This window comes from Pongo abelii, chromosome 20 (assembly GCF_028885655.2).
Source record: "Pongo abelii isolate AG06213 chromosome 20, NHGRI_mPonAbe1-v2.0_pri, whole genome shotgun sequence".
Taxonomy (NCBI): Eukaryota; Metazoa; Chordata; class Mammalia; order Primates; family Hominidae; genus Pongo; species Pongo abelii.
In genome coordinates this window covers 46,639,143-46,660,901 of record NC_072005.2, presented here as the reverse complement: position 1 = coordinate 46,660,901, position 21,759 = coordinate 46,639,143, and the positions used below count along the sequence as shown (strand labels likewise).

The following is a 21,759-nucleotide window of genomic DNA, read 5'->3' as shown; positions in this document are numbered from 1 at the left end:
GAACACATGGACACAGGAAGGGGAACTTCACCCACTTTTTGATGGGGTTGTTTGTTTTTCTCTTGTAATTTTATTTGAGTTCTTTGTAGGTTCTGAATATTAGCCCTTTGTCAGATGAGTAGATTGCAAAAATTTTCTCCCATTCTGTAGGCTGCCTGTTCACTCTGATGGTAGTTTCCCTTGCTGTGCAGGAGCTCTTTAATTTAATTAGAGCCCATTTGTCCATTTTGGCTTTTGTTTCCATTGCTTGTGGTGTTTTAGACATGAAGTCCTTGCCCATGCCTATGTCCTGAATGGTATTGCCTAGGTTTTCTTCTAGGGTTTTTATGGTTTTAGGTCTAACATTTAAGTCTTTAATCCATCTTGAATTAATTTTGTATAAGGTGTAAGGAAGGGATCCAGTTTCAGCTTTCTACATATGGCTAGCCAGTTTTCCCAGCACCACTTATTAAATAGGGACTCCTTTCCCCATTGTTTGTTTTTGTCAGGTTTGTCAAAGATCATATGGTTGTAGATGTGTGGTATTATTTCTGAGGGCTCTGTCCTGTTCCATTGGTCTATATCTCTGTTTTGGTACCACTACCATGCTGTTTTGGTTACTATAGACTTGCAGTATAGTTTGAGGTCAGGTAGCATGATGCCTCCAGCTTTATTATTTTGGCTTAGGATTGACTTGGCAATGTAGGCTCTTTTTTGGTTCCATATGAAATTCAAAGTAGTTGTTTCCAATTCTGTGAAGAAAGTCATTTGTAGCTTGATGGGGATGGCATTGAATCTATAAATTACCTTGGGCTGAATGGCCATTTTCATGATATTGATTATTGCTATCCATGAGCATGGAATGTTCTTCCATTTGTTTGTGTTTTCTTTTATTTTGTTAAGCAGTGGTTTGTAGTTCTCCTTGAAGAGGTCCTTCACTCCCTTGTAAGTTGGATTCCTAGGTATTTTATTCCCTTTGAAGCAATTGTGAATGGGAGTTCACTCATGATTTGGCTCTCTGTTTGTCTGTTATTGGTGTATAAGAATGCTTGTGGCTCTCCCTCTCCCTCTCCCCCACCCCGTCCCCTCCCCCCTCCCCCCTCCCCCTCTCCCTCTCCCTCCCCCTCCCCCTCTCCCTCTCCCTCCCCCTCCCCCTCTCCCTCTCCCTCTCCCTCTCCATCCTTCGGTCTCCCTCTCCTTCTTTTTTCAGTCTCCCTCTGTTGCCGAAGCTGGAATTTACTGCGGTGATCTCGGCTCACTGCAACCACCCTGCCTCGGGCTCCTGTGATTCTCCTGCCTTGGCCTGCCGAGTGCCTGGGATTGCAGGCGCGCACCACCACGCCTGACTGGTTTTTGTGTTTTTGGTGGAGATGGGGTTTCGCCCTGTTGACCTGGCTGGTCTCCAGCTCCTGGCCTCGAGTGATCTGCCCGCCTCGGCCTCCCGAGGTGCTGGGATTGCAGACGGAGTCTCGCTCACTCAGTGCTCAATGTTGCTCAGGCTGGAGTGCAGTGGTGCGATCTCGGCTCGCTACAACCTCCACCTCCCAACCGCCTGCCTTGGCCTCCTAAAGTGCTAAGATTACAGCCTCTGCCCCACCGCCACCCTGTCTAGGAAGTGAGGAGCGTCTCTGCCTGGCTGCCCATCATCTGGGATGTGAGGAGCCCCTCTGCCCGGCCGCCCCATCTGGGAAGTGAGGAGCACCTCTGCCCAATCACTCCGTCTGGGAGGTGAGGAGCACCTCTGCCCAGCCGCCACCCCATCTGGGAGGAAATGAGGAATACCTCTGCCTGGCCACCCCATCTGGGAAGTGAGGAGCGCCTCTACCTGGCCACCCCATCTGGAAAGTGAGGAGCGCCTCTGCCCGGCTGCCCTGTCTGGGAAGTGAGGAGCACCTCTGCCCAGCTGCCACCCCATCTGGGAGGAAGTGAGGAGCATCTCTGCCTGGCCACCCCGTCTGGGAGATGAGGAGCACCTCTGCCCGGCCGCCCCATCTGGGAGGTGAGGAGCACCTCTGCCTGGCCGCCACCCTGTCTGGGAGGAAGTGAGGAGCACCTCTGCCTGGCTGTCCCATCTGGGAAGTGAAGAGCGCCTCTGCCCGGCCGCCACCCTGTCTGGGAGGTGAGGAGTGCCTCTGCCTGGCCGCCACCCCATCTGGGAAGCAAGGAGCGCCTCTGCCTGGCCGCCCCGTCTGGGAGGTGAGGAGCGCCTCTGCCCGGCTGCCCCGTCTGGGAAGTGTGGAGCGCCTCTGCCCGGCTGCCCCCTCTGGGAAGTGAGGAGCGCCTCTGCCCAGCCGCCACCCCATCTGGGAGGAAGTGAGGAGTGCCTCTGCCCGGCCGCCCCATCCAGGAAGTGAGGAGCGCCTCTGTCCAGCCGCCCTGTCTAGGAGGTGAGGAGCACCTCTGCCTGGCTGCCACCCCATCTGGGAGGAAGTGAGGAGCGCCTCTGCCCGGCCGCCCCCCCTGGGAAGTGAGGAGCGCCTCTGCCCGGCTGCCCATCGTCTGAGAGGTGAGGAGCGCCTCTGCCCGGCCACCCCGTCTGGGAGGTGAGGAGCACCTCTGCCCGGCCGCCCCATCTGGGATGTGAGGAGCGCCTCTGCCCGGCCGCCCCATCTGGGAAGTGAGCAGCACCTCTGCCCGGCCGCCCCGTCTGGGAGGTGAGGAGCGCCTCTGCCTGGCCGCCACCCCATCTGGGAGGAAGTGAGGCACGCCTCTGCCTGGCTGCCCCATCTGGGAAGTGAGGAGCGCCTCTGCCCGGCTGCCACCCCGTATGGGAAGTGAGGAGCGCCTCTGCCTGGCCGCCCCGTCTGGGAGGTGAGGAGTGCCTCTGCCTGGCTGCCACCCCGTCTGGGAGGAAGTAAGGAGCATCTCTGCCTGGCTGCCCCATCTAGTAAGTGAGGAGCGCCTCTGCCCGGCCGCCCCGTCTGGGAAATGAGGAGCGCCTCTGCCCAGCCACCCCATCTGGGAGGTGAGGAGTGCCTCTGCCTGGCTGCCACCCCGTCTGGGAGAAAGTGAGGAGCGCCTCTGCCTGGCTGCCCCGTCTGGGAGGTGAGGAGTGTCTCTGCCCGGCCGCCCCATCCGGGAGGTGAGGAGTGCCTCTGCCTGGCTGCCACCCCATCTGGGAGGAAGAGAGGAGTGCCTCTGCCTGGCTGCCCCATCTGGGAGGTGAGGAGCGTCTCTGCCCGGCCGCCCCATCTGGGAAGTGAGGAGCGCCTCTGCCTGGCTGCCCCATCTGGGAAGTGAGGAGCGCCTCTGCCCGGCTGCCCCGTCTGGGAAGTGAGGAGCGCCTCTGCCCGGCCGCCCTGTCTGGGGGGTGAGGAGCGCCTCTGCCAGGCCGCCCTGTCTGGGAGGTGTACCCAACAGCTCCGAAGAGACAGTGACCATCAGGAGTGGGCCATGAGGACGATGGCAGTTTTGTTGAAAAGAAGCGGGGGAAGTGTGGGGAAAGGAAGGAGAGATCGGATTGTTGCTGTGTCTGTGTAGAAAGAGGTGGGCATAGGAGACTCCATTTTGTTCTGACTAGGAGAAATTCTTCTGCCTTGGGATGCTGTTGATCTATGGCCTTTCCCCCAGCCCCGTGCTCTCTGAAACATGTGCTGTGTCAACTCAGGGTTAAATGGATTAAGGGCGGTGCAAGATGTGCTTTGTTAAACAGATGCTTGAAGGCAGCATGCTCTTTAAGAGTCATCACCACTCCCTAATCTCAAGTAGCCAGGGGCACAAACACTGCAGAAGGCCGCAGGGACCTCTGCCTAGGAAAACCAGAGACCTTTGTTCATGTGTTTATCTCCTGACCTTCTCTCCACTATTATCCTATGACCCTGCCATATCCCCCTCTCCGAGAAACACCCAAGAATGACCAATAAATACTTCATAAAAAAAAATTAGCTGGGCATTATGGCACACAACTGTATTCCCAGCTACTTGGGAAACTGAGGCAGGAGGATTGCTTGAGCCTGGGAGGTGGAGGTTGCAGTAAGCCGAGATTGTGCCACTGCATTCCAGTCTGGGTGACAGTGAGACCCTGTCTCAAAAAAAAAAAAAAAGAAAAAACATCCACATACTTATATGTAGTCACCCAATTGTGAATGCATACACACAAATATGCATATACAGCATACATCTTATTTTACACAGAAATGCACATCGTAGACACCCCTAAATCATGTGTGCATACATGCTGTATGCAGAGACAGACACAAAGATTGGCAAGCATTGAGAAACAGGGGCACACCCTGTCAGGCACACACACACGTGCATGTGCAGACATAAGTTGGAATGGAAACCCATTATCAAGCACAAACATACACCCCACAAAGCCTGGTGCACACATGAATTCACGTATCAACATGAACATACTGAAACATACATGCACGTAGACACTAAAAGCATGAACCCAGAATGATGCACAGACAGTTGTATAAATGAGGATAAACATGGCAGAGGCATCCAGGAGAACCCACTGGACAAAATGGCACAAAATACAAAGATGCAGGAGCACATGGGGGGACTGAGGGGAACACTGACTTGCAGGGAAGGAGAAAGAGAAAGATAGAAAGATGGGATCCAAGACAAGCATAGACAGACAGGTGGGCAAAGTCCTGTGCAGGGTTCCAGGGCCAACCAGAATAACCTGAGAGTCTAATGCTGGCCTGTCCTTCCGTAGATACTGCCTAACTCAGCACCACGCTCCAGGAGGCCATGAAGGGGTAATCTCCTATTCACAGCTCCATGGGGTAAAGCTTGGCTGTGCTGAGGAAGGGATGGAGAAAGAGGTTCCCAAAGACTCTGTCCCTTTCCTCCTTCCCAAAGGAAAAGACTTGTGAGCTTTAGACTAGAGAATGTAAAAGCAAGGAATGTGCTTAGGGAACATCTCATCCATCTGCTTCATCCTACAGATTAAAGAGAACAACTGCTATTCATTGAGCACTTACTGCCATGTACCTCATCTGCATTAACACATATACTTCTCCCCTAAATAGCCGAAGAGGTAGGAGCTGTTCTTGGCTCCATAAGGCTCAGAGAGATGAAGTCAGCTGTTCAAAGCCACACAACAAAGAAAGAATAAGGTTAGGATCCCAATCCAGGCCTTAATCATTGTACCATCCATTCAGAAAGGGAAACTGAGGCCCAGCAAAGGAAAGGGATCTTCCTGGGCTCACCATTAACTCGCTCTGAAGGCCTGTTCCCAAGACACTGACCACTGGGACAAGTCCCTCCCACATGATTTCAGACACCATTCTCTCACTCCATGCTTCAGGGTAATCAACAAGTCCAAAATTCATTGACCTCTATGTCCACAAATACTAGGGTTCTCCCAACCTGACTCTCCCCACCCCCTCCCTGGCCAGGTCATGGCAACGTGCTGATCACTCAGTGCACTTCCTAGTGCCAACCCCACTGAGAAACAAACTCCCCAGATTTCTGTCTCCCACCTTTTTAAGAAACAAGAAGGAAAAGGAGGAGCCAGGCCCAGGTGCAGGCTGGTGAACAGGATTAGAGCGATTGATATCTGCCAGGCTGGTGCTAATCCTCCTTCCCACCTCTTCCCCTCCAAAATCAACAAACAACTTTCCTCTCTCTGCCTTCTTCTCTGACCTTTGTTCCCTCCACACAGGTCTCAGAGCTCAGCATCCTAGAACACTTTGAGCAAGATGTCAGTCCTGGGGGTGCCAACCTCACCGACCTCCACTTGTCCAAAGTTGGTGACCCAGAGGACAGGTGCAACCCTAAATGGTCCAACCACCAGAGCCTGTCCTGTGGCCATCTGGGGCCCCTCTCAGCGTCTGGCTGAGGCTCATCTTAGACCCACATAGGACCAATATCGGCACCTGCCTCATGCTCATGTCAGAGCCCACTGGGACCAACCTCAGACCCTATATGGTGCCACTCTTATGCCCTCCTGAAGCAGGACACTCTCATGCCCTCAATGACACCTGAGACAACACACAGAGCCCTCTTGGCACCAAACATGACTTCAATATTCTCCTGGTGTCAAGTTCAGTGCCAACTTGTTTCCCATCCTCGCATACACCTGGGGGCAGTCCCAAAGCCAACACGATGCCTTTCCCTCCCTGGCCATACCTGATGCTGATATCAGAACCCACCAATGTCATCAGTGTGTCCACTGCTGATGCCAGTCTCAGCACTCACCTCCTGCTAAGCCTGGCCCGCACTTGACTCCCAGGGTGATCTAGGCCAGTCAATGAAGAGGGGAAAGGGAAAGAGTTCATATCCCAGCTCCCTCACTTATTCCCTGTATGACCTCACTCAAGAGGATTTATGAAGTCTAGATCTGCTAATCTTCAAAATGAGGATGATCATGATGAACCAACCTCATTGTTACAAAGATTCCACCAGATCATACACACCTAGACTTAATCTTCCCATATACGACCGTGCTCACCAAAGGGTAACTGTCCTGTTTACTAAGGAAGAATTTCCCTGAGGGAAGGACAGGAGGGCTACTCACCCCTTCTCCACTCACACCCACCCCAGGATCTGCCTCTGTGCCTAACACTGGAGTTTACCCCAATCTCTTCTGCTATTGTTCCCTCTGCCTGCTAATAGTAGTAGCCCCTGACAAAGCAGGAATCACCCTTAAAGGAGACTTAACTCACCCTCAAATATGATGTCTTCCCAAACACTCCCTTTCCACTGGCAGGAAAACCAAATCCAGAAAGTGGAACTAAGAACACAGAGCAGGAGAGACGGGAGCTCAGGGCCACTCACGCATGTCCTCTGCCCACTGTCTGTTTTCCGTCCTCTGTAGACCTTTATATAAAATGAGAAACATAAATAACAATCATAATATTAATAGGGATGATACAATCAATCTAGTGGGTTTCCCTAAGGATCTGGGTTGGAAACCAGTGGAGGTCTTTGTAAATTACAACCCTTGGGACACTTGAGATTTTTCCACCATTTGGGGGTTGTTATTACTATTTCTCCAGACCTAGCCAATCCCTCTGCCAACTGATAACTCTGGGTACTCTTTTGCAGGTGTGGGGAAAATTCCCCTGAAATATGGCTCTAGTCTTCCACCCCTTTCCCAACCAGAGATGGGCAGTGGAGGTTCCATGGCACCCATCCTGGCCTCACTCTGAGGTTCCAATGAGGATTCTGGGCATCAAGAGACAGCTCTGGGCAAAAGAAAAATCAAGTCAGCCCCTGGGCCCAGTGCTGGGCTGCTGGGCTTTCTGGGAGGACCTTCTGGGCTTGCTACACACTCCTCCTCCCAGAAACTCCACACCCACAGCCCTGGGTCTTCCTAGCCCCAAGACTTTCAAGTCCATATGCCTGGAATCCCCCCTCCTGAGACCCTTAACCCTGCATCCTCCACAACAGAAGACCCCCAGATGCACAGCCACACTTCCGTCTCACCCTAATAAAACACAGACCTTTGGATTCCTCTCCCCTGGAACCCCCAGATCCACAATGTTGGGGTGCATTCTCACTCTCAGATCCCAAATCCAAAGCCCAAGTGCTCCCCTATGCAAATATTCCAAACGCCTCAGTTCTACAGCTTATCTGTTACCCCCTCCTAAATCCACAGCCCTGCGGCACCCCTCCTGAAATACCACAGATTTAGTCTGCAGGCCCCCTCTCTGTTCAGCTGCCCTGGGGTCCCCTTATCCTCCCTTGCTGGCTGTGTCCCAAGCTAGGCGGCATTCATGGTGGGGGGTGTAGTTGGGAGGTGAAATGAGGTGATTACGTAATCAGCCAAAGTCCATCCCTCTTTTTCAGGCAGTATAAAGGCAAACCACCCCAGCCGTCACCATCTATCATCCCACTGCCACCATGCTGGCCTCAGGGCTGCTCCTGGTGGCCTTGCTGGCCTGCCTGACTGTGATGGTCTTGATGTCTGTCTGGCAGCAGAGGAAGAGCAGGGGGAAGCTGCCTCCGGGACCCACCCCATTGCCCTTCATTGGAAACTACTTGCAGCTGAACACAGAGCAGATGTACAACTCCCTCATGAAGGTGTCCCAAGGCAGGGAGATGGGTGGCATGGGGTGGGGGCTGCCCTGTTGGCTAGGGCTTTGTGGCAGGGGGTTGACCAGTGTGGACCAGAGTCTTAGGAAATGGAGTTTTGGAGTTTCAGCATCAGAAAGACAGGATCTTGGGATGTCCAGCTCCCTGACTGTGAGAACCTGGGGGCGAAGCATCCCAGTACATGACATCTCGGTGCTGGGCCCCATTCAGAGTGGGAGCTGCTCCCTCTAACCACTCCTACCTGCCTCCATCAGATCAGTGAGCGCTATGGCCCCGTGTTCACTGTTCACTTGGGGACCCGGCGGGTCGTGGTGCTGTGTGGACATGATGCTGTCAGGGAGGCTCTGGTGGACCAGGCTGAGGAGTTCAGCGGGCGAGGCGAGCAGGCCACCTTCGACTGGCTCTTCAAAGGCTATGGTGAGGGGGTGTCCAAGAGGGGGAAGGTAGCCATGTGGACACGATAGCCTCAGTGTTCCCAGCCTTCTCCCTGACTCTCCTGACCACTGGAGTCTATGGCAGAACCCCCGGTCTGGTCTTATCTCCCCATCTCCCTTCATTGTGGCCTCTCCATGTGCATCCCTCACCTGTCTCCAGCGTCCCTGTCCTGATTCCTCCCTGCCTCTCTCTGCCCCGTCTCCTCATTCTCTCTCACTGGAGTCTCCTCTTTCCCCTCTCTCTCCATCTCTGAGGACATCCTGGGTTTCTGTTTTCCAGCCCTGGTTCTCTGTCTTCATTTGTCTTTTTGTCGCTTTCAGCTTCTGTGCTTCTCCGTGTTTCTCCTCTCTCCACTTCCCTTTCTCACTTCTTCCTCTGTCTTAGGATTTCAGGGTATTCCTACTTCCACATCTTCAGCCTCCATCTCCTGGCAACAGTCTCTCTTCCTTCCAGACCCTCTCTGTTTCTATCTCAATATTTTTCTCTCTTCTCCAGCTCAGCTTAAGGATCTTTCACCATTTTTATTTCCTCCTCCCAGATCTCCCCATATCTCACTTCCCCTCCCTCCATCTTCTTCCTCCATCACTCTTTCTCTTTCTCTCCCCACTATCTTCCCTTCCTCCCCCCACTACCTTCCCTTCCTCCAAGGAGTGTCCCCTTATCCCTTTGTTTCTCTGTGCATCTCTCTGTCTGGCCTTTCTGTTTCTCTTCTGATTGTCTTATTCTTTCTACCTGGTCTCTCTCGACCTCGACCTCGACCTCGACCTCGTGATCGTGTTACTCTGACTGACTTTGCAGCTCTGCTGGGCACTGGCGCTGAATCCATCTCTCTCCCACCCCACTCCCTCTCTGCTCCACCCTTGGGGAGCCCCTTGGAGCTAGTCCGCTCCTGCCCCCGCCGCCTCCTGGCCTCTCTCCACCCCCGCGTTCACCTCCCCAGGCGTGGTGTTCAGCAATGGGGAGCGCGCCAAGCAGCTCCGGCGCTTCTCCATCGCCACCCTGCGGGACTTCGGGGTGGGCAAGCGAGGCATCGAGGAGCGCATCCAGGAGGAGGCGGGCTTCCTCATCGAGGCCCTCCGGGGCACTCGCGGTGAGTAGGGGACCCCGAGTGCGGGGGCGGGAGAAGGAAAACGCCCAGGGCGAGGAACCCGCGCGCGTTCTGCCTGGGGATGGGGACTAGGTGGGGAAAGGCGCCCGCACTTCTAGCCCTGCAGTCTGGCGCTGGGAATTTGGCTCAACAGGGCCCTGCCTCCTGGAATTCTGACTCTCCTCAGACCTCTGAGTTGACTCTCTCCCCAACCCCCTTCTCCCTCCACACCCGCAGGCGCCAATATCGATCCCACCTTCTTCCTGAGCCGCACCGTCTCCAATGTCATCAGTTCCATTGTCTTTGGGGACCGCTTTGACTATGAGGACAAAGAGTTCCTGTCACTGTTGCGCATGATGCTGGGAATCTTCCAGTTCACGTCAGCCTCCACGGGGCAGGTAACTGGCTGCAGCCCGGCCCGTGACGCCACTACCACAACCTGCCAACTGCTCCCCTACCTAGAGACAGGTGCCCCAAACTCCCACCCCCCTCCAGACAGTGACCCCTCAAAATCAGCCCCCAATATTGGACAACTGGAGAATTGCACCAGAACCCAGGATGGATGCCCAATATCCTCTCTCCAAGGACACCTGGATAGCTCAACAGATGCTCCCCAAAACAGAGCCTGAGGGCAGGATGCATACCCTCAGCTCAGCTCTCTCACCTGGGCACGTGTTCACATCCCCAACTTACCGGAATTTCTAACAGATGCTCCCTACCCAGTTCTTCGGAATATTTTAACACCTGGACAAATGACTGGGTCAACCCGCCTCCTGCATACCTGAACACCTGGTGCTGCAAAATCCAGCCCATCATAATCATTTCACATCTACACAAATGTCTCAGATTAGCCCACTGGAATATCTAGCCAAGCACCCTCTACTTCACCCACTTAAATACCTGAAAACATGGACAGCTGCCCTAACCAACACCCTAAACACATAAATATCTAGACAGATTATTCCCCAGACATCCAAATAAGTGTTCCCCACCCCTTTCCAATCACACACCTTACAGAGGTGCCCGCAGTGCATCCCACCTGGATAGGTAAACACCTGAACAAGTATCCCCTCCACTTCAACATCTTCACCAGCCCCACTTTAATACCTGAACACCTGAACAAAAGCCCCCAATCCAGACCCAGTAAGTATCTGGACAGCTGTCTCCAACCAAGCCCACTTGAATGTCTAAATACCTAGACAGGTGCCACTCACCTCATACCAGCCCCACCTGAAGAGCTAAACACCTGGACAGGTGTCTTCCAACTCAACTTCACTTGAATATCTGAACACCTAGATATGTGCTCCAATCCAGCCTCATTTCAATACCTGAAACCTGGATATATGTCTCAGTTCTTCTCACCTAAATTACTAGACCATGGCCCTGGTACCTAACCCACATGAAAACTTAGCTACAAGTTCCCATCCAACCCCACTGAAATACCTAAACACCTGGACAGATGCCTTTAACTCAGTTCCTTCCTTGCTATGAAACAAATCCCATTCCCATCAGCTCCTGCCCCATGACAGCTGTCTTTCCCTTCCCATCCTCTCTCTGCAACCCCAGCTCTATGAGATGTTCTCTTCGGTGATGAAACACCTGCCAGGACCACAGCAAGAGGTCTTTAAGTTGCTGCAAGGGCTGGAGGACTTCATAGCCAAGAAGGTGGAGCACAACCAGCACACGCTGGATCCCAATTCCCCACGGGACTTCATCGACTCCTTTCTCATCCGCATGCAGGAGGTACACCCCAGCAGCCAGTGCAGGGAGATGCAAAGCCAGGCAGAGGGAATCAGTCTGGGAGTGGGGTGGGCAGACGACACAGGCCCATTCAAATTAACACTTGTCATAATAATCCTCACAATTGGCTGGGCGTGGTGGCTAAGAGCCTGTAATCCCAGCACTTTGGGAGGCCGACACAGGTGGATCACCAGAGGTCAGGAGTTCGAGACCAGCCTGGCCAACATGGTCAAACCCCATCTCTACTAAAAATCCAAAAATTAGTTGGGCGTGGTGGTGCCCAGGGGATCAGAGGTTGCAATGAGCCAAATCACGGCACTGCACTCCAGCCTGGGTGACAGAATGAGACCCTGTCTCAAAAAAAATTAATTAATTGTTTAAAAAGTAAGTGAGCCTGCATGGTCATGCACATGTGCAGTTCCAGCTACTCAGGAGGCTGAGGCTGGAGGATTGCTTGAGCCCAGGAGATCGAGTCCAGCCTGTGCAACTTAGCAAGACCAAGTCAGTATAAGAAAAAAAAAACCAAAAAAAAAACCTGACAGCTAAGTTGATAATTAAAGGACAGATGGTCAGCAAGGTAAAGAAGGTGAGAAGGAAGAGCATTTTGGGCAAAGCCAGCAGCCAGGGCAAGGGCTGGAACCTAGAGCAAGTCTGGTAGATCTAGGGTCCCTCTTTACACCTTTGGTCTGGACCAAAGAGAGGTAGATCCAAAGGAAAAGCCCTAGAAGGGCCCTGAGGGTAAGAGGAGTGAGGTTGGCCTAAAGCCCCCTCTCCCTGCAGGAGGAGAAGAACCCCAGCACGGAATTCTACTTGAAGAACCTGATGATGACCACGTTGAACCTCTTCATTGGGGGCACCGAGACTGTCAGCACCACCCTACGCTATGGCTTCTTGCTGCTCATGAAGCACCCAGAGGTGGAGGGTAAGGCTGGAGGGGGACGGAAGTGGAGGGCCCCAGACCTTCAAAATTCCCCTTAGCCTGGTGCAATGTCCCCACCTGTCCCAGATCCCAGGACCCTGAGATGTTACTTGCTGTCCTTTCTGAATATTGCTGTCCAGGGCAATATTCAGCTGATAGGCATCAGCTGAGTCTCATTAGCTATTAAAATATTGAAAATGTCTGCACTGATTGGTCAGTCACTCCTGTCCCAAACCCACTGAGTGCCCACTGCCTGTTCCTCTGGGTCATCCCCTAAGTTCCTCCCTGTGCCTCCCCTGTGATTCTGGCACAACCTGGTTAACAGGATCCTACTCCAACAATGCAAATGGCTGATGTCTGTTCTGTTACAAATGATCTACCTCCGTGTCATAGGTGGAGCCATATCATCCACCCCGTTTTGCCTATTTGGACTATCATCCCTGCTCTGAGACCCCTAGACACCTAAACACATTCCCCCTCCTCCCCCAGCCAAGGTCCATGAGGAGATTGACAGAGTGATCGGCAAGAACCGGCAGCCCAAGTTTGAGGACCGGGCCAAGATGCCCTACATGGAGGCAGTGGTCCATGAGATCCAAAGATTTGGAGACGTGATCCCCATGAGTTTGGCCCGCAGGGTCAAAAAGGACACCAAGTTTCGGGATTTCTTCCTCCCTAAGGTGCTATCCTCCCCACCCACCAGACTACGGGGACTTCCAGCCCCTCTCTATGTCCCCAGAATCCTGCCCCCATCAGAAGCTTTCTAGACACTGTCCCACTCCCTCAATCAGTCAAAAAAGACTTCCCCAACCACCACATCTGTTCCACCTTTCCATTTAGACACTCCTGAGTCCTGCATCTCCCCAGACTCTTTGTGTCAGGAGAATCAGACCCATGTTCCCAAACTTCCTATCTTAAGAAACAGGAGCCCCCTTTCCATTAGACCTTTTGTCTTAGAGACACAAATATCAGGTCCCCCAAACACCCTGCCTGGAAGGACATGGATCCCATGTTTCCCAAACTTCCTGTTTCAGAGACATGAATCTTCTATCCCCTAAAGCTCCTCCATCAGAGGACCCCAACTCCTCCATGCCTGCCACTTCCCCTTACCTGGAGCACCCTAGTTCCCCCTCCAGCCCCTGTGTACTTTTACCAATCCCCCAACCCATCTCATCACACACACCTTCCTCCTCCCTACCAGGGCACCGAAGTGTTCCCTATGCTGGGCTCCGTGCTGAGAGACCCCAGTTTCTTCTCCAACCCCCAGGACTTCAATCCCCAGCACTTCCTGGATGAGAAGGGGCAGTTTAAGAAGAGTGATGCTTTTGTGCCCTTTTCCATCGGTAAGAGACCACTGTTTGCTGCCAGGCCACTGCTCACACCAGCAGGGGCCTCCCTCACCCACGTCCTCTCTCTGCAGTGTAGCCTGGTATTTCTCCAGCTTGGAAGTCCCTGTTAGAATCTACCCTTGAGCCACCAGCTGATACTTCCTTAACTACCAAGCACCCAATACCTGCGCCCAGGTAAAAGGGAAGGAAACATCTTTCCCCATAGATTTCTTTCTCTAGGGTCACACAGCAGATTCCTCAGATCCCTAAAAAGGAGATAAAGGCACAGCAGTCATATTTGCAAGTGTATCTGGCAGGAAAGGACATCTAAACCTCCCATTGCTACACCTGGCATGGATCACCCCATCTATGATGGATGTGTGACATTATGCCTTTTTCAAAACCCATAGAACTGTATAACAGAGAGTAATCCCTAATGTAAACTATGGACTTTGTTAGTAATAATATATCAATATTAGTTCACCATCGTTACATCTCTTATAGAAAGAAACAGGCTCAGGGAGGTTCAGAGCCTCTTCTGAAACTCTCTCAGGCCATAATATTCCACGCCTCCTCCCTGGGAGAGCTGCAGCTGGAGGTCTGTAGTGGGGCGAGGCTGCGCTGAAAATGGGCTTCACCTCCACCCCTCCCGCCTCTCCTCCTCAGGAAAGCGGAACTGTTTCGGAGAAGGCCTGGCCAGAATGGAGCTCTTTCTCTTCTTCACCACTGTCATGCAGAACTTCCGCTTCAAGTCCTCCCAGTCACCTAAGGACATTGACGTGTCCCCCAAACACGTGGGCTTTGCCACCATCCCACGAAACTACACCATGAGCTTCCTGCCCCGCTGAGCGAGGGCTGTGCTGGTGCAGGTCTGGTGGGCGGGACCAGGGAAAGGGCGGGGCCAGGGCTGGTCTGGCGAGAGGGGCGGGGCTAAGACTGGGGGCAGGATGGCAGAAAGGAAGAGGCGGGGTGACTAGAGGGAAGAGAAGAGACAGAAGGGGCTCAGTTCACCTTGATAAGGTGCTTGCGAGCTGCGATGAGAGGAAGGAAAACCTTACACTATGCTATGAAGAGTAGAAATAATAGCAGCTCTTATTTCCTGAGCAAGTACTCCCGTGCCACCTTTGTTCAAAAACCATTGCACACTCACCTCACTTAATTGCCACAAACCTCTGCGAAGGGCGTTCATGCCCATTCTACACGTGACAAAGCTGAGGCTTAGAAAGTTGTCTCTATCTGATGTCTCACAAAACATAAGTGCCCAGAAAATATTTGAACACAGATCTGTGCCCATAGCTCTCTAGACAGATTCTTAAAAAGCACCCATTCCTCACGTAAAACAGCTTAGTATAGCATCACATGGCCTGAACATCCCTGTCCTGGGGGGGTTTCCAGAGACCTGGTGGGTGGCTGTCCTGCCTTCACTGCACACTTGCCCACACTCTCACCTACTCAACATGCTTTGAACACCAGGGTGTAATCTGTGCTCGCTAACCAGGTAAGGCCGCTGTGGCCCATTCAGAGTAGTCCAGGGACACAACGAGACATGAATGGACATACAGAGTCAGTCCATTAACAATTCTTTTGCAGAGCAGAAGTTTTTAATTTTAATGACATTCTGTCAATATATCCCTTAATAAAGAAATCGAAGGAGAGAATCACTTACAGAGAATGACGAGAGAACTCTGTATCAGGACATAGCCATATGCATATGTGTGATCATGTGCAGGCGTGCATGTGAGCATATGACTCCATATTCTCCTCTGTGTACGCATGAAACACATTCCATTATGGGTTTCTGAAGGGTGGGCTCTCCTGATGGATCTGAGATCTGCTGTAAGACCCAGCTAAGAGTTTTGCAGTCACTGCCCACTCTCAAAGAAGTTAGTGTGTGTCCCCCTTAGAAGCTCCCTTACAGCTTTCACAAAAATTAACTCCAAGTTTATTGTAGACCTAAGTGAATAGTGAGTACAAAACTTCTAGAAGATAACGTAGGAGAAAATCTAGATGACCTTAAGTTTGGTGATGGCTTATTAGATACAACACCAAAAGCACAATCCTTGAAAGAAGCAATTGATAAGTTCTGTGTCATTAAAATTAAAAACTTCTGCTCTGCAAAAGAATTGTCAAGAGAATGACAATACAAGCTACAGACTAGGAGAACATATTTGCAGGGGACATACCTGATAAGGGACTTACATTTAAAATACACAAAGAACTGTTAAAACTCAACAATAGAAAACAACCCAATTAAAGAATGGGCAAATGATCTGAGCAGACATCTCACCAAAGAAAATATACACATAGCAAATAAGCATAAGGAAAGATGCTCCATATCATATGTCAGTAGCCATTTCAAATTGAAACAATAATGATGTACCACTACTCACCTATTAGAATGCCTAAAATCCAAAGCTGACAACATCAAATGCTGACAAGAAGGTGGCTCAACAGGAACTGTCATTCATTGATGGTGGGAAAGCAAAATGGCACAACTACTTTGGAAGACAAATTGGCAGTTTCTTGCAAAGCTAAACATATTCTTACCATGTGCTACAGCAATCATGCTCTTCACTGTTAACCCAAATGAGTTGCAAACATATAGCCACATAAAAACTTCTGCACACATTTATAGCAGCTTTATTCATAATTGCCAAATCTTGTAAGCAACCAAGATGTTCTTCAACGAGTGAATGGATAAATGAACTGTGATATGTTCATAAAATGAAATATGGCAAGGCATGATGGCTCACACCTGTAATTATAGCACTATGGGAGGCCGAGGTGGGTGGATCACTTGAGGTCAGGAATTCGAGACCAGCCTGGCCAACATGGCGAAACCCTATCTCTACTAAAAATACAAAAATTAGTGGGGCAGGGTGGCATGCACCTGCAGTTGCAGCTACATGGGAGGCTGAGGTGGGAGAATTGCCTGAACCCATGAGGCTGAGGTTGCAGTGAGCTGAGATGGAGCCACTGCACTCCAGCCTGGGTGACACAGTGAGACTTTGTCTCAAAAAAAAGCAAAAAAAAAAAAAGAAAGAAAAAAGAAAAGAAATATGATTTGGCAATAAAAAGAAGTCAGGCCACAGAAGGACATGGAAGAACCTGAAATGTATGTAGCTAAGTGAAAGCAGCCAGTCTGAAAAGGCCATATAATATATGATTCCAACTATATGACATTCTGAAGAAATGAAGCTGTGAAGACAGTACAAAGATAGTAGTTGCCAGGAGTTTAGGGAGGAGAGAGGTTTTTGTTCTTCCCTTTGTGGTGGTGAGTTCTTCCAGGCCCCAGGCAGGAACAGAGATGCTGTCCAGGAGCCAGGGCCTTAGCAATCTACCTGGTGCTCTAGTCTATTGCAACTGAGCTGGCACCTCAAATCAATCAGTGTGATACATCATATCAACAGAATGAAGAAGAAAAACCATATGATCATCTCAACTTATGCTGAAAAAGCGTTTGATGGAATTCAACATCCCTTCATAATAAAAGCCCTCAAAAAACTAGGTATAGCAGGAACATATCTCAACATAATAAAAGCCATGAATGACAGACCCACAGCTAGTATCATATTGAATAGGAAATAACTGAAAGTCTTCCTCTAAGATCTGGAATATGACAAAGATGCCCACTTTCACCACTGTTATTTGACATAGTACCAGAAGTCCCAGCTAGAGCAATTAGACAAGAGAAGGAAATAAAGGGCATCCGAATTGGAAAGAAAGAAGTCAAATTATCCTTGTTTGTAGATGATATGATCCTATATTTGGAAAAACCTAAAGGTTCCACAAAAAAACTATTAGAACTGATAAACAAATTCAGTAAAGTTGCAGGATACAAAATCAACATACAAAAATCAGTAGCATTTCTATCTGCCAACAGCAAACAATTTGAAAAAGAAATTTTAAAAAATCCAACCTGGGCAACATGTCGGACCCCATCTCTACTGCAAATATTTTAAAAATTAGCTGGGCCTGGTGGTGTGCGCCTGTAATCCCAGCTACCTGGGAGGCCGAAGTAGGAGAATCTCTTGAGCCCAGGAGGTCTAGGCTGCAGTGAGCCAAGATCACATCACTGCACTCCAGCTCTGCATGACAGAGCAAGACCTTATCTCAAAACAAAAGTGATCCCATTTACAGTAGCTGCAATACAATGAAATACCTAGGAATTAACCAAAGAAGTAAAGGATTTCTATAATGAAAACTATGAAACACTGATAAAAGAAATTGAAGAGGACACCAAAAATTGAAAAGATATTCTGTGTTCATGGATTAGAAGAAGCAATATTATCAAAATGTTCATACTACTCAAAGCAATCTACAGATTCAATGCAATTCCTATCAAAATACCAATGACATTCTTCACAGAAATAGAAAAAACAATTCTAAAATTTAAACAGAACCACAAAAGATCTAGAGTAGCCAAAGCTATCCTAAGCAAAAAGAACAAAATTGGAGGAATCACATTATCTGACTTCAAATCATATTATAGAGCTATAGTAACCAAAACAACAAGGTACTAGCATAACAAGTTACATAGACCAATGGAACATAATACAGAGCCCAAAAACAACTTCAAACATCTACAGTGAACACATTTTCTACAAAGGTGCCAAGAACATTCATACGTTGGGGAAATAACAGTCCCTTCAATAAATGATACCAAGAAAACTGGACATCTATATGCAAAAGAATGAAACTAGACCCCTATTTTTTGACATTTGCAAAAATCAAATCAAAATGGATCATAGACTTAAATCTACGACCTCAAACATGAAACTACTAAAGAAAACACTGAGAAAGCTCTCCAGGATATTGCACTGGGTAAAGATTTCTCGAGTAATACCCAACAAGCACAGGCAACCAAAGCAAAAATGGACAAATGGGATCACATCAAGTTAAAAAGCCTCTGCACAGCAAAGGAAACAATCAACAAAGTGAAGAGACAGCCTACAGAGTGGGAGAAAATATCTGCAAGTTTTCCATCAGACAAAGAATAATTGACAAAAATATATAAGGAGCTCAAACAACTCAATAGGAAAAAAATCTAATAATCCAATTTAAAAATGAGTAAAAGATTTGAATAGACATTTCTCAAAAGAAGACATACAAATGGTAAACAGGTATATGAAAAGGTGCTTGTATTAATCCATTCTCACACTGCTATAAAGAAATACCTGATGGCACAGTGGCTCACACCCGTAATCCCAGCACTGTGGGAGGCCAAAGCAGGCAGATTGCCTGAGGTCAGGGGTTTGAAACCAGCCTGGCCAACATGATGAAATCCTGTCTCTACTAAAAATACAAAAAAATTAGCCAGGCGTGGTGTTGGGTGCCTGTAGTCCCAGCTACTTGGGAGGCTGAGGCATGAGAATTGCTTGAACCTGGGAGGCGGAGGTTGTAGTGAGCCGAGATCACACCACTGCACTCCAGCCTGGGTGACATGGTGAGACTCCATCTCAAAAAAAAGAAAAGAAATACCTGAGACTTGTATTAATCCGTTCTCACGATGCTACAAAGAAATGCCTGAGACTGGGTAATTTATAAAGAAAAGAGTTTTAATTGGCTTACAGTTTTGTAGGCTGTACAGGAAGCATAGCAGCTTCTGCTTCTGGGGAGGCCTCAAGAAACTGCCAGTCATGGCAGAAAGCAAAGAGAGAGTAAGGCATCTTAGATGGCAGGAACAGGAGAAAGACAGAGTGAGGGGGGAGGTGCTGTACACTTTTAAACAACCAAATCTCATGAGAACTCACTCACTATCACAAGAACAGCACCAAGAGGACAGTATGAAACAATTCATGAGGAATCCAACCAACCTTCACCAGACCCCACCTCCAACATTGGGAGCTACAATTCAACATGAGATTTGGTGGGGACACAGATCCAAACCATATCAGTGCTCAACATAATTATCGTCAGAGAAATGCAAATCAAAACTACAATGAGATGTCATCTCACCCTAGTTAAAATTGCTTGTATCCAAAAGACAGGCAATAACAAATGCTGGCAAGAATGTGGAGAAAAGGGAACTCTCATACATATCTCTTGGTGGAAATCTAAATCAGTGCAACCACTACAGTGGAGGTTCCCCAAAAAACTAAAAATAAAATTGCCATATGATCCAGCAATCCCACTGTATATATCCAAAGAAAAGAAATCAGTATACCCAAGGTATATCCACACTCCCATGTTTACAGCAGCACTATTCACAGTAGCCAAGATTTGGAAATAACCTGACTGTCCATCAACAGATGAATGGATAAAGAAAATGTGGTACATTCACACAAAGGAGTACTATTCAGTCATAAAAATGAATGAGATCCTGCATTTACAACACAGATGCAACTGGAGGACATTATGTTAAGTGAAACCAGCCAGACACAGGAAGACAAATGTCACATGTTCTCACTCCTACGGGGGAGCTAAAAAAAAATTGAACTCATGGAGGTAGAGAGTATAATGATGGTTAGCAGAAGCTAAAAAGGGTAGTGGAGAAGGGAGAATAAAAAGGAGATGGTTAATGGGTACAAAAATACAGTTATATAGAAAGAATAAGATCTAGTGTTGGTAGCACAATAGGGTCAATGCAGTTAACAATGATTTATAATATATTTCAAAATAACTGAGAGTGGAATTGGAATGTGCCTCATACAAAGAAATGATAAATGCCTGAAGTTATGGATATCCCAATTTCTTTGATTCGATTATTACACATTGCGTCTATGTGTCAAAATATCACATGTACTCCATAAATAGTACAACTTTTATGAAAGAAAAAGAAAAGATTGGCCAGGTGCGGTGGCTCACACCTGTAATCCCAGCACTTTGGGAGGCCAAGGCAGGCAGGACCGCTTGAGCTCAGGAGTTCAAGACCAGCCTTGGCAAAATGGTGAAACCCTGTCTTTACAAAAAATACAAAAATTGGCTGGGCATGGTGATGTGCACCTGTAGTCCCAGCTACTTGGGAGGCTGAGGTGGGAGGATGGCTTGAGCCTGGGAGGACAAGGCTGCAGTGAGCTGTGATCGTGCCACTGCACTCCAGCCTAAATGACAGAGGGAGACTCTGTTTTAAAAAAAAAAAAAGAGAGAGAAAGAGAGTGAAAGAAGGAAGGAAGGAAGGAAAATAAAAGGGAGGGAGGAAAAGAGGAAGGGAGGGAGAAAGGAAGGAAAGAAAGAAAAAGAAAGAAAGAAAGAAAGAGAAAAGAAAATTAAAAAAGAAAAGAAAGAGGGAGGGAGGGAGGAAGGAAGGGAAGGAAGGGAAGGAAGGAAAAAATTCCTCGACATGATACAGCAATGTTTAGTGGGTTTTACTGTGTAGGTCTTACACTAAATGTAAGCCAAATGTAATGCTAGGTATGCCATTTTTTGTATTATTGCTTATGGCATTTTTATTTTAATTTCCAAATGAAGAAGTATGATCGATTTTTTCATTTTAAAAATCTTAGTCTACCCCAAGTTCACAAAGATTTTCTCCTATGCTTTCTTTTGCAGAATTCATAGTTATAGCTTTTACTTTTAAGTCTGAGTCATTATGAGTTAATTTTTAAATATAGTGTGAAATAAGAGCAAAAGCATATTTTTTCCTTAAGGAAATTCATTTATTCCAACACTTTCGTTAAAAGAATTTCCTTTCTCCCATTGAATAGCTTTGGCACCTTAATAAAAAATCAGTTGATTGTATAAGTGTCTGTTTCTAGACCTTCTTTTCTATTTCATTGATCAGTATATGCCTACACTACTTTATTGTAAAATAAGGTGAGCCCTCTGAATTTGTTGCTCTTTTTTTTTTTTTTTTTTTTTTTGAGATGGAGTCTTGCTCTGTCACCCAGGCTGGAGTGCAGTGGCACGATCTCTGCTCACTGCAAGCTCCGTCTCCTGGGTTCACGCCATTCTCCTGCCTCAGCCTCCCAAGTAGCTGGGACTACAGGTGCCCACCACCACACCCAGCTAATTTTTTGTATTTTTAGTAGAGACGGGGTTTCACCATGTTAGCCAGGATGTCTCAATCTCCTGACCTCATGATCCGCTGGCCTCGGCCTCCCAAAGTGCTGGGATTACAGGCATGAGCCACCACACCTGGCCTGTTACTCTTTTATAATTACTTTGACTAGTAGTTGTAAAAGATATACATCCTAGAATTTTTTTTTTTTTTTTTGAGACAGAGTCTCGCTCTGTCACCCAGGCTGGAGTGCAGTGGCACGAACTCGGCTCACTGTAACCTCTGCCTCCCGGGTTCAAGTGATCCTCCTGCCTCAGCCTCTGAGTAGCTGGGATTACAGGTGCCC

General features: G+C 48.8%; 1 protein-coding gene across 1 annotated transcript; it reads left to right on the top strand.

Annotated features, from left to right (window-relative positions):
• Nucleotides 1-7,776: 7,776 nt before the first annotated feature.
• Nucleotides 7,777-15,009, top strand: LOC100457048 (cytochrome P450 2A6). The gene is made up of 9 exons (XM_024237332.3): nucleotides 7,777-7,956; nucleotides 8,223-8,385; nucleotides 9,344-9,493; nucleotides 9,728-9,888; nucleotides 11,057-11,233; nucleotides 12,011-12,152; nucleotides 12,639-12,826; nucleotides 13,348-13,489; nucleotides 14,141-15,009. Exons 1-9 carry the CDS (start codon nucleotides 7,777-7,779, stop codon nucleotides 14,320-14,322), a joined length of 1,485 nt encoding a protein of 494 aa, XP_024093100.2. The 3' UTR covers nucleotides 14,323-15,009.
• The last annotated feature ends 6,750 nt before the right edge of the window (nucleotides 15,010-21,759 follow it).